Source organism: Polyodon spathula, chromosome 22, assembly GCF_017654505.1.
Source record: "Polyodon spathula isolate WHYD16114869_AA chromosome 22, ASM1765450v1, whole genome shotgun sequence".
NCBI lineage: Eukaryota > Metazoa > Chordata > Actinopteri > Acipenseriformes > Polyodontidae > Polyodon > Polyodon spathula.
Window position 1 is genome coordinate 5,968,682 of NC_054555.1, and position 13,510 is coordinate 5,982,191.

The window sequence follows — 13,510 nt, forward strand, 5'->3', positions numbered from 1 at the left end:
AAAACGCCGCCACTGTATTTTATTCTCTAATGATGAGCACCTCACCTTTCTATTAATCCTTCTCTTCAGAAGGCTTGCTACCCAAGACATAAATCATTTTTTACATCTAACAATGTACCAGCTCCTATGATCTTGTCTTAGGAACACAGCAGTATGTCTCAAGGGTTTTCTCATAAATTAAATCCAGTCATTTTAAATAATAGAAAGTAATGACTTGAAATAAAATAATGGCAAAGACAGTGCAGAATAAAATGGCAGCTCCAGCATTTGTTGACCATATCCAAAACATTGATTTCAACTTGGGACCTGATTGAATAAACTGTAATGAAATTAAATGGAGGGAGAAGGGCAGAGCGAGATAGTCAGACACAAAGCACGAACAATAGTATATCCATGGTGTAAGTGGAGAAAGCGATTGGCATGAAGTACAAGAATGCTAACCATGTAAATAAGCAGGCAAGGTAATGTTAATTGCCTTGACTTAAACAAAACCTTGCATTTCTTACACTTAGTAACAGGAAACAAAAATACAAACAATATGGTCCTACATAGCAAGTAACACCTGGTAGGGAAAATCCCTACTATTTTTAAGTGCTGAGATATGCCTTTTTCTAAAGACTTCCAGGGACAGAGTTCAGCAGCAGTGAAGATGTCATTCTCAGGACACTCACAAGCTTGTCCCTGATGTTGAAATCAATCTTCACAGACCTCAAACCAAGACCCCTTTTACACTTTAGCCACGTTAGTTTATCGGTCATCAAATAAAACCCACATTTGAATGAGGGTTCATTTGATAAAGCTCTATATGGTTATTAGAAATCCTGAAGCAGAACTTAAAAAAAACTTCAACAGTGGTTTAAATAAGAACTTTTGCTTTTCAGTTGTATACAGTACAGCTCAACAGAAAACACTGTATTATAGAAGTATACTTAACCAGCATTTTAAGGCACTACAGTATTTTTAAAGACAGAGCTGGCTACTATAACTATAACTACACTATGCCATTCAGGATACTATGAGAGAATGAAAAATACATAAACATCTCATGGAATACATTTTCATTAATGAGCTTTTGAGACCAGATGGAAACACTTCTTTTTTTTTTTTTATTGCTTCTGTTAACGTTTTCATGCGAGGACAGAAAGCTACGGGCACTACGACATTCTGAAATACATTCCATATTTGGAAATAAATATTTTTAAAAACGTGTACATTCATGGCATAGGGTGAACAGAAGACTGCATTTTGGAGGTACAGCGATTAACAGAAGGACACAAAATCCATCATTTACATTAACTAATCTTTCACATCTGATAAAGATTTGTTTCCAAATCCTACAGGGATTATGTTTAAACCTAACAAACTGAACAGAAGGCAGTTATTCTAAATATTTAATGAGGTCATACAGCACTTTCGGCAAGGCATCTGTTATTAAGGACCATTCGGCTGAGTGAGAATGTTTTTGAAGTAAGGACCAGTGAGGATCTCATCCTTGGCAGGCCAGGTCTCTGTGGGGGAGAGGAAAAAGAAAAAAACTTAGTCAATTTCTGTAATCTAACAACTCATCCTACAGTGCAAACTAACCACAGAAGTTTATTTTTTTGGTGTACATTATTTACTACTGTTTCTTCATAAACACATTTTAGACCAATTTAAACTTTTTCAACACTGCAGACCTTTATACAGGTATACATGATTGAATAATCAGGTAGCCTAGTGTAATCCTTCTTTCATTGAGGTAAATATACAGCTTATTGGTGTGGTGTGTAACCCTTATGTACTCACAGGATTAGCAGTAGGTGCTTAATAGTATCTAGTACCACACATACTTAAGGCTGTATTAAACAAAAATTCTTGCATCACATTAGGGTAACCAGTTTTGTACAAGTCTGACTCTGGTGGAGTCCATTTTACCTGCCACCACACTGTAGATTTTGATTGACTCACTGTGCAACAATAGATTAGGACCCGACCAGAAACATGAAATTCTCTTTGCTCCATATTGCTGGTGTCAGGTGGTATCCCAGTACTTGTTCCCAGGGTGAGAATCTGTAGTGTGCTGGCATGATAAATCGACTTCAACCAGTTCAAAGTGAAAACTTTGATGCTTTGGTTTCTAGAGAAACACATGGAGTAAGAATAATAGCACTGTGACGATTGCGTGTACAGCTTGGTACAGCTGATCCACTCCCATCCTAGGGAAAGCAACAGCAACTGATGCAATTGTACCTGGTCATTCGAAACAGCACGTTAGCTTGAAACAAAGTGCGTATGTGTGTTTTACTGGCATGTCTCACCGACTGTGCTTTTGGTTAAAACAAAGTCAGACCCCATGACTTTCTGCATACAGAAAAGATTATTTACAGGAAGATAATCAAATCCCATGAGAATCTCTTCTAGAAAACTTTTGCAGGATTAGGCAGAAATCTCTTTGTCCAGTTCTTTGGGACCCTGAGCTCTGCTTCTCTGGCTGTGTGGTGCAGGCCCTCAGTGCAGTGGCTGCAAAGCCTCCTTCAGGCACTGGGCAGTAAGCCAGGCCTTTCATCCAACTGAACGATTATTACTCAGCAGAAAGGAATAAAACTGCTACACAAATGACACAATGAAGCTTTGTACATCTAAACTGCTTATGATTTCCCTTGTTTTCTCATAACAGCATTAGCTTGGTTAAAATGTTGTGTTGTATGAATCCCTGATAACACGCGCCATATTAAGAGTTTGCAAGGAAAAGATCAAATAAAAATCTTACATAATGTACATTTCAATCATCTGTTGCACTGTGCCGAGCCCACTGTGCATTTAAGTTAGTGTTGACAGCATTTGTTTAAAGAATTTATAGTAAGCTGAATTAAACTGAAGATCATTTTGCCAATTTCTCTTTTAATACAGTATTAACCCTTCAATGTGAACCTACAGTCATGGTCCAAGGTTTCATGGCACCTTTTTGTACAGACTGCTGGAACAATGAATGTCAGTCAAATGCCTACATGTTTCTCACCTGGTCAAAGAGCAGTATTAGCACAGCAGTACATCTATGGCCAGTGTACTTTCAGATACCAGATGGTTTCATTTTTCAGTTGTGGCCCGAAAAGAGGATTCAACTGAGAGAGGATTGCAATCAGCCAGCTGTAAAGAGAGAAAAAAAAAAAAAAAGTCATTTTATAACTTGTTTAGTTCTCAGACTCCGTTTCCAATACACCCATTCTCAAATGTGAATAAATCAGCCTAATCATCCAGCCGTAAGTCGACAAATAGGCAAGAAACTTAAAACTATGCAATTTCTACGAGGTCAGAAAGATCCCTCAAATGGATTAAAAAGACACTCCTGTTGTGTATTTATTCAGCTTCCCAGGTTCCAGCTCACATTCCAGTCTGGTTAATTAGCACAGCTGTCCCACTTGTCACACCAGCCTTAAAAACAGAGAGCTCTTTCACAGCGCTCTCCTGCAGAAGCACACTTTCTTTAAGAAAGCAACGTGAAGAATTTTCACCAATGCTCAGGAGTGTCCTGCCCACATTTTTTGGTATCAATTCCAGTGTGGTTTTATTATAATGTTATCATCTAAGAATGTTACTTTCCAAGTGCTAGTATATAACAGATTATTTATTAAGGATTTGTATTATTCCACTTTGTTTTACCTAGTTTTCATGTATGCATTTCTGCTATACAGTGTGTTTTGTAAGCAGCTTCTACATGTCCAGCTTAAAACTTCCATGCAAACTTCCCAGCAACAGGCAGTGAAAGCTACAGCATTCTCCAATGTGACACTTCACAGTATATGGAATGGAACATACATGTACTGTTAATCTCTAACAATCACAGCAAAATATATTTATATAGTACAGTCTGTTACAATGAGAGGAATTCTCAGTAGGTTTAGTAGTTTAGTTTAGTAATCCTGCTGGATTATTGTATTGCTACAGGCTGCTGAGCACTGCTACACTCTAAACTTACACTGAGAATGAGGAAGTGAATAACCGGCAAACTGGACTGAAAATGCTTCAAAATGTACTGTAATTTCAGATTGCTCTTCAGATTTTGTCAAATACTGTATCTTAGCAGAAGCTTAAAGAGAATGTATTCAAAATAATCATTTTGAAATGTAGCGAGTTAAAAATCTTAAGTGTTAATAGAAGGCTTTCTGTTCTTAATGGTACAGTATCAGATTTAATGGGGCCATAAAAACAAGTACTTTGTATTAATTTATCAGTGTTTTAGTGCCACCTAGTGGTACAAAATGCAATATGAACGCACTGGTACCATTATGGCCATCACCATAAGAAGCTAGCATTCTGAAGTATACTGGGATTTCCGGTACCAGAAACATGCTGGTGATAAAGCCTCCGAGAATCTAGATATACTTGATTGGCCTACAAGTCAAACCTTGTTTTTCCTGGACACAAGCAGTACCCCTTACTGTAACACCCTTTTGTAAAAATATGTGCAAACATTATGCTGCATGCATGGCATAATGTGGGGGGTGGGGGGAGCAGCTAATGCAGTTCCTGAAGGAAAAGATATGGATTTAAAAAAAAGTCCATAACCCAAACATGCCACAGGACTCAGTTTGTTTTCAGTACCACACATATTAATGTTTTCGCCACAAACAAATGAAATGAGCGAGTGAACCAGACATTACAGGCAGGGGGCCAAGTGGTGTCTGGTATAAACCAGAACAATGCACATTTCAAGGGCAAAACATCAGCAAGTCACACTTCCTTCTGACAAAAGGTTTTCCAATACTCTGTACATAAAAGGACACATTATTAATAAATGATCCTAAAGTAACCACATTTCTAATACCTCCAGTATCTGGAACCTCATATTAGCCATTTTAAATTGCTGTTCCTTCATTAACCTGTAACTTACTGAGAGAGATGGGGAGCTATTCTGCAGGGTTTTTATGTTGTTTTTTGGTTCTGGACAGCAATGTCATGCACAGTTGGAGGTTAAAAGGTAAAGTAGGGGGCTCCTGAGTCACGCATCCAGTAAAGGCACTCCACGTGGAGTGCATGATGCGCCCTATGGTCCGGAGGTCACTGGTTCGAGTCCAGGCTATTAGTCCAGGCTATTAAACTGCCGACCATAGAAGGGGTGGTGCACAAATGGCCGCGTGCCGCCCAGGTGGGGAAGGCTTAGGTCAGCCAGGGTGTCCTCGGCTCACCACACACCAGTGACCCCTGTACACTGGCCAGGCCTGCCTGCAAGCTGCCCGGAGATGCATGGTCCTCCCGACACTATAGCTCCGAGGTGGCTGCATGGCGGGAGGCACACGTTTCGGAGGACGCGCGTGTCTGTCTTAATCTCTCCTGAGTCAGCGCAGGGGTGGTAGCTGTGAGACTGGTTGAAATAAAAAAAAAAAATTGGGTTTTCCAAATCAGGGAGAAATTGAGAAAAAAAAAAAAGGGTAAAGTAAAACGTTGCTCCGTTCCTTAAAACCATAACAACCATCTTTCAGCAGATTTGACCAGAAAACAGAATTGCTTCCTGCTACATTTTCTGATTGGCATAACGAGTTTGATTAAAACATGTTCCGATTCCATCAGGAGACCTGGAAGGCTGCAGCTCTGTAGCAGAAATAAAAATGTTGCCTTAAAATACTTAAATCTGTCCTTGTTTCAACCCGTAGTCCACTTCACACTGGAAGTCTACAAGCTGGAGCTGTTACACAAGACATATCAAGTGACTCGGTTCATTTTGTTATGAATTTAAGAATTGTAAAAGGGTCAGACAATTCACCCATCATTGATTAGATGCCAAGGAGTATAAGCTCACTTCATGCTTCCAGCTGCAAAACTCCACAAGCTCAATCAATACCCATCACAACTGCAGACACCACGCCAAATAACACTGGCTTCTGGAGCTACCGGAGTTTATACTTACAACAGATAACAGCACACTGCGCACGTCACCAGCATTGTGTTGATAACCCTGGAGACAAGGAGAAAGAACAATTCAATTCAATATTACTGCATGTCGCTTTCTATCCAGAAAAAGGAAGTCCACAGGCCTGAAGTGTGGGTTTTCTGTAACAGAGCAAATGACCCCTGCTGTATAAATCCTACTATTGCTATGGTTACAAAATGTTTATTTAGGCAATTGTGGATTGAAAAAGGATGTGTTATGTGGACTTCTAACTTGAGTCATTCTCTCCAACAAATAAATAAACAGAGTCTCTACAGATGGATAGGGCATCACTGTGGTGCTGTGATGAGAGACAGAAAAATAAAAAGGAAATGGAAAATGTGAGAAGTAAGGGAAGTAAACTTTTTTTGTAGTCTTTATTAGTGTAGCTTAAGAAACTACTACCTTTATCATCTAATTTCTAACAGGGTTCAGTTGAAACCACTGTAGGCTAGACAATTTGACAAGTCATTCAAAAGCAGAGCTCTCGCTTCTTAGCTCCTAATATTAGAACTACAGCAGAATAATAAAATGCATGCATGGTCTCAATATATATAACTGTGCTCCACATCTGTGCAAAGCCATAAAAACCAAGCCATTTTTCCATTTTGGTCAGGAAACTGGTCAGTGCGGAATTTATTACTGTATGAGGGCATTTGAAAACTTAAGGGAGCATATCAAACGGCTTTGCAACTAATTTCAGCCCACTGACTAATAAATGGTAATGTTTCCTTTTTTAAAAGTGTAGAATCTAAAATATTACAACCACAACTCCTGCTAGACACAACATATCTAACACCTGAAGTAAAAAAAAAAATTAAAAAGAGTTAAATTAAATGAGTGTTACCTGTTAGAATGTGAACAACATTTATTATTACAGTGAATCATATGAATTGAGTTAGTTTACTAGAATGGAGTGTTTTAATACCCAAGTGAAAACGACTGTATGAAATGACACTTTTTCGGGTGTCAATAAAAAAAATACATAATGCAATAACCTTTTTTTTTTTTTCAAATTAAGATCATCTATGGGATTTAAAAAAACAGGTTCGAGTAATTAAAACGTTTATTTAATTCTTGGGGGGAAGTGACCAGTTTTAGCCGATTTACATTGGTTTTTGGCCTATTTCAGAGTGATGAACACAATCTGAGAGTTTAAACTGAGGACCACTAATGTACTGGAACACATGGCGTCTTTGTTTCAAAAGACGTTTTTCTAATTTCACAACCGCATTCCACTTCCTAATTATACCCTACGCCATGTAATTTACAGTAAGATACACTATTATTAAATGTACACATATTAAGATTATTTTTCTCTTACAACACAAGACTAAAAACGAAAAGGCACTAAAAATTAAATTAAATAAATTAGGAATTAAATAACAAAAAACAACAACAAACAGCCCATGCCACTTATTCAACATGTTACAAGCGAAGAGTCTAACTAGTCAGCACATACTACAGCAGTGCTGTCAAAAAAAAAAAAAGACGTGTATCACAAGTGCGCATCAACTTTCTGCTGCGCAGTCAGTTTAACTTGTTGCTTAAATGCAATGAAAAAGACTCCAACTTATCATCGAGGTTTTATTCACTTTCTTAAAGTATATACACACACACACACACACACACACACACACACACACACACATTATATATATATATATATATATATATATATATATATATATATATATATATATATATATAACTCACCCTCTATTTGGTCCTTTTGGGACAAGCCATGGAATGACACCGCCGACGATTACCCAAAAAACTGTCACTACAATGGCCGAGATCATAAAACTTGCATACGCCATTTCAATGCAAATCGGCGACACAAATAACACTTAGTACTAGTAATAGACGCGTACTTCTTGTGAGACTTTAAAAAGTCATAACTTGCTAACTGCAACAGGAACAAACTACACCAGAAAACACATATCACATGATTCTTTAAAGCCTCGCCCTTTAGTATTTGGATGGTTGCCAGTCCCATCACGTGATAGGGGAACTATGTTGGGTGTGCACTCAGACGTTTTCCATGCAATTGTTTAATCTCATCTGGTGAGGTTATCCCATTGACTTGAATTCCAGTACCAGAAGAGTATTTACATTATGTCACAATGTGTTCGCGATTTAATAGAGGGCAACGCATGTCACATTTGGCATGGCTGAAATCTGCATTAAAAAAACCCACAGTATGCTGTTCTTTCAAGTACCCATCTAGATGTAACTGGAGCTAACGGGTTTGGTCACTGTATGTAAAAAGGAAAGATAAGTAGAAAAGCCATGTACTTGAGTTTTGAGATGCACATACCTGGACCTCATCATCCTTGCGAATAGGCATGGAGCAGACATTTTATTTCTGCCTCAGCTCCTTGGAGAGTGGAGAGGACATGATCTTTCTGCGAACATGAGAAGGGGCATTGAAATGTCTCTTGCGGTTCTTGCTTCGGGACGATGTGACGAAGGGATTCAACTTCATGATGGCTGTGGAAAAATAGGGGGAAGACATTCAGGGTCTTGGAGACAGTGCCAGAAAGCTGATTCTGCACAGTACAAAGTATAGTTATTATAATACAGGAGGGAGTAAATAGAGTCATACGAGCACCATGGTGTAGGAGTAAAATGTGAATGGCTACTGTAGTCGAAGTGGTCAAACAATGGCATACACTGATAAACCACAAACAGAATACATAATATATTCAGTAAAGTTTAAAGTTAAACACTTTAAAGTTAATCTGAAAAATCACAGCGACCAGTGTCATTAAATAGAAAATCGTCACTATAGACAGATGTCTCCACATTCCACCAGAATGACTGTCCATACCAAGTTTTATCAGTAAATAAACAGTTAGTGTGAGCTACATAGAAGTGTGAACTACTGGAGCAGGTACATAGAAAGTTTCCATATCCCAATTAGAAAACTTTAAAAAATGTATGATAAACGTTACAACTGGAGATATATATATATATATATATATATATGTGTGTGTGTGTGTGTGTGTGTGTGTGTGTGTGTGTGTGTGTGTGTCAGAAAAAAGTTCACATTGTGATAAGTGGTTCTCATGATATCAATATGTAAAACTATAAGGTATGACATGCATAATAAAAGCAATAAATAATAATAACAATAAAATGACAGACCATAACCATGAAGACAGCAACTGAGAATCAAGTCCTCAGGTACAGGTTACCTGAACTCCCCTCTAAATTATTGAAGGGAAACCATACCCTTAGTGTGCCCAGTGATCCACTATTTAAACATTTCAGAAGAAAATACTTCCCTTTCTCCTTGAGTGTGTATGCTGTAGAATTACTACTTTTGTTTACAGAATTGTCCACTCAAGTTGGTTAGTGTAATCTGGGTTAACATGCCTTAAATTAACACTGGTCATTCACATAACACTGGAGAAATTCTTTCAAAAGCTGATGTATACAAAGTATTACTTTACACAATGTAACAATGATCCTTGAAGCAATTCTTGTGGGAAGTATTCCCTTATTTGTTCCCCTTTTATAGGAGTGTATAACCAGGACACTGCCATTTCTTACCAATTTTAAATAGACAGACATCTTCCCTAAAGCAAGTGTGACAAGGATATTGGAACTAAGAGGGCAATGAAAATATTTGGTAATATCTGATCTTTTGATAATATTTAGAGGCTTTGTACTTCATGGAAATCTTGGTATTTTGGCCTCTTTTGCAAAGACCACCACTGCTATTAGCAATTTACAAGACAACTCCTCAAAAGACAAACAAAAACCCCCCCCCCCCCCCCCCACCACACACACAATGCCACCCAATTCTGTGTTTGACACAAGCTGTTCCTAATGAAGTTTATTTACAACTGTGCAAATGTAATAAATGGGGAGCTATAAGCATATACCTATTGTATGTTCTTCCATACCCCAGATACCAATAGCATTGTGCAATGCATGCCAGAGGTACTTTATAATTGGGTAAACAGTTCTTTAGGCATGCATACAAAATGTTACATAAATACGTAAAGAAAAATACACCTAAATACCAGATTCTGAACCTCAACCTCCTCAAAGAATTTAACAATTTCACCACAATTGGTTCAGCAGTAAAGATATTAAGGTATGGCATAAATAGGCCAACATCTCTATCGCCAACACTGGTAAGTCCTTGCCACCCATCATAGCAATTTTAAATGTTGCAGAGGACGCCAAGTAACCCATGGTCAAAACCTACTTACCAACATTGACTTCACTTCAATATAGGCTGTGTATGTCCCTCAATGTGTAAAACACACACAGATATCGTTTGCTAGGCAAGCATGGTTTACTCGAGCGAGCGCGCACACACACACACACACGACTTGCATATTTCAAGCAATGCAGTAATAAAAACAACCACATTTGGGATTTTTACAGTCTTTTATTGGCGTTTGCAATATGTAGATCATTTCACTCCTGCATCTTCTCGATGGTCTCCTCCTTGTACTTGCCCTTCTCCTTGCCATCTTGGCGAGACTTGGCTTTGCGTTCCAAGATCTTCTTACGATCTTTGTCCAGTTTTAGCCTGGTAATCACAACCTAGAAAACAAGGCAGATTCAGACAGACTATCCATGCAAAACCTCTTCATACATTTAAAAACACTGAACTCAAACCTTAACCAATATGCAAAGAACACAATTGTGCAAACAATGTTTAACACAAATGTTTCTACAAGTTTCCCAAACTCACAATGTGAAAGGTAAATATGCTCAAATCAGAAAAAAAGAAACCTGCTCAAAAGTTTTTTTCAAATCTCAGGTGCAATTAATCCAACTTTAGTCCAAAAACATTTCTCTTCAACAAGCTCCAATTCCAGCATTTTTTGGACAATTTCCGGACAGAAACCTAACACATAGCAAAACATTCAAAACAAGTGACATTCTATTTGGAATACTGACTTGTGCAGGATAATCTGTTTACACAGAGGTGTACTCCCCGCTGTGTTTACATGCAGATATCCAATATACCAGCTTTCAGGGTACTGCCTCATGCAGGACCAGGAGAAAGGCAGGTGTGCAGAATAGAACATTGTTCATACATCGTATTCTGAATATCCAGTTCACAGGAATATGGAATATTTCACTTTACATTTATGACGACAGATTGGCAGTGTGCATGTAAATACAGTTTCAGGAAGTTAACCAGGACAGAGCATCACCATACCTTGCTAGGGTGGATGCCAACATGCACCGTGGTACCATTGGCCTTTTCACGCTGCACACGCTCAATGTAGATGACGTATTTTTTCCTGTAGACCTGGACAACCTTGCCAATCTGCTGGCCTTTGTAATGTCCCCGGACGACCTGGAATTTAAAGAAGAAAAATTAAAAAAAAATTAGAAATAGATTTGACATTTCCATGTGCTTGCTACGCATTTGTCATACTTTATTTCAAGTGCCCATTCATCTAGCATGGTTCATCACAAGATGTACTACGATGAACCCGTAGCTACATCCAACATTTAAAGATCAAGAGCACAAACCCATGATCAAATGCTCTCGTTTTTATCAACCGTTCAAAAGCAAGACTGGTACCCCAAACCAAGTGCCCGTCGATGACGGCACATCTGGGTGAATGTACTTGAGTTTTGAGATGCACATACCTGGACCTCATCATCCTTGCGAATAGGCATGGAGCGGACATTGTATTTCTGCCTCAGCTCCTTGGAGAGTGGAGAGGACATGATCTTTCTGCGAACATGAGAAGGGGCATTGAAATGCCTCTTGCGGTTCTTGCTTCGGGACGATGTGATGAAGGGATTCAACTTCATGATGGCTGTGGAAAAATAGGGGGAAGACATTCAGGGTCTTGGAGACAGTGCCAGAAAGCTGATTCTGCACAGTACAAAATATATTTATTATAATACAGGAGGGAGTAAAGAAAGGATTTACAACAAAGAAAGCCAAAAGGACTGAGAAACTCAAGCTATATGGACAGATCTGAAAGCACAATGGGTACATCAGACATTAATCAAAAGCATTTACAAAAAAAAAAATAAGGAATAGGAAGTACTCTAATCCCTACAGCAAAGTTTGGCAAGGTGGTTTAAAAAGGTAGGCAACATTATGGAAAAAGACAGGTATAATAAATGCATTCAGAAATAGCTACAAGAATCACACCACCTAAATCAACGTTAAATGTAAAGGTGGGGGTATGCTATACAGTTACAGAAAGGAAAATGTACATTGCGATTTGAAATGTTTCTACAAAAAAAAAAGTAAAGATCGTGTACTTTTTAACTCTACCAAGCAAAGCAAAAGAGGCACGTTTGTGTATACCTTTAAAACAAATATATAAATAACCCAGGCGCAATTTATATTGAAACACAATTAGTTATCGCTACCAAAGCCACATGACAACACATGTACGGTGATGTATACAACCATGTAGTTTTAAAATACATCCCGACATGCACATTCTGTTACAAGGCATACTTATTCAATGTAACCACATGCTCAGATTTAAAAAACAGTTACATGTACTTATGCCACGAATAAAGCACTATATATTACATATATTGTGAAGCATGATTCACCAAAGACAGCAATTTTGATGTACATAATGGAGAAAACACTGGCGACAACTATGGTCGAAGGGGTATTTGTATGATACATTTATAAACCCACACGGAGTTCAAGAGACCATGCCTGCTAAAACAAGGCACAGCTACCCCCTCGTAAGGCCCGGGCATTTTCTATTTAGGTAGCTGTTGATGTTTAATTCGTCATCTCCTCCTAATAATGATCTTTTAATACACAAACAGAATGTCTGGCTTCGTACACCGTGATTCTGCTGGGGTAAGTGTGTCTACTAAACAGATGTTTACGGATATATCTGTACGAATTCTCTCCAGCAGTCTCCTTACCCAGTCGCTCAATCCACTATGGCCGCCGGAAAAGAGAGTTCGCATTCACTTCCGCTGGAATTAGTTGGCGCGCTATTCCCGCGAGATTCAATAAAGTGAACGAGAGTTTGATCAACGCAAGCATTGAAGAGTAGCGCCATTGACGTCACTACCACGGACAGCCGAAACGTTAGGCTTTGTTAAATCAGCATACCTATTGAAAAGCGTGTAGCAGTGGCGTGGCTAGGAATGGAAATTTGGCTGGTCCCCGACTTCGCGTGGACGGGCAAGAAACTAAGATCTGACGTCACTGGAAATAGTTTACATACTAACATTAAATCAATTAAAACTCTGAATACATCAGATATCTCCTCGGGGTTTGAGCGGAGCAAAGTAGCCAAGAATGATAATGTACAGTGCCGAGTGAAGCAAGGCAAACATTCTTTGCAGTTTATAACCGTAGTTGCATGCATATATTACAAATACAAAGCACACTGCATACAACCTACCGAAACAAACAGTGTGTACAATAACTGCAAAAACCGTTTCTTTTGACAAAAAGCGCAAACAGAAACTAGCTGTATTGTAATCTCTTAGCTATATGGTAATAACTTATCACCTCTGTAACTCGCCCTGCATAAGTGCGTCTGACAAGCAAAAATTTAAATCAGGACTAAGCGCCTGCTGACTTCAAACCTAAACTAAAATCGTAGCTGTGCTGAGAATACCTAG

General features: G+C 38.6%; 2 protein-coding genes across 2 annotated transcripts; both read right to left on the bottom strand.

Moving 5' to 3' along the window:
• Positions 1-1,083: 1,083 nt before the first annotated feature.
• Positions 1,084-7,879, bottom strand: LOC121297000 (V-type proton ATPase subunit e 1-like). The gene is made up of 4 exons (XM_041222997.1): positions 7,622-7,879; positions 5,885-5,932; positions 2,999-3,126; positions 1,084-1,508 (listed from the first exon to the last, which is right to left on the bottom strand). The coding sequence occupies exons 1-3, from the start codon at positions 7,723-7,725 to the stop codon at positions 3,033-3,035; spliced, it is 246 nt and encodes an 81-aa protein (XP_041078931.1). The 5' UTR covers positions 7,726-7,879; the 3' UTR covers positions 1,084-1,508; positions 2,999-3,032.
• A 2,414-nt stretch (positions 7,880-10,293) lies between these two features.
• On the bottom strand, positions 10,294-12,884 carry LOC121297585 (60S ribosomal protein L26). The gene is made up of 4 exons (XM_041223980.1): positions 12,800-12,884; positions 11,537-11,709; positions 11,097-11,237; positions 10,294-10,471 (listed from the first exon to the last, which is right to left on the bottom strand). The coding sequence occupies exons 2-4, from the start codon at positions 11,702-11,704 to the stop codon at positions 10,343-10,345; spliced, it is 438 nt and encodes a 145-aa protein (XP_041079914.1). The 5' UTR covers positions 11,705-11,709; positions 12,800-12,884; the 3' UTR covers positions 10,294-10,342.
• Positions 12,885-13,510: the final 626 nt, after the last annotated feature.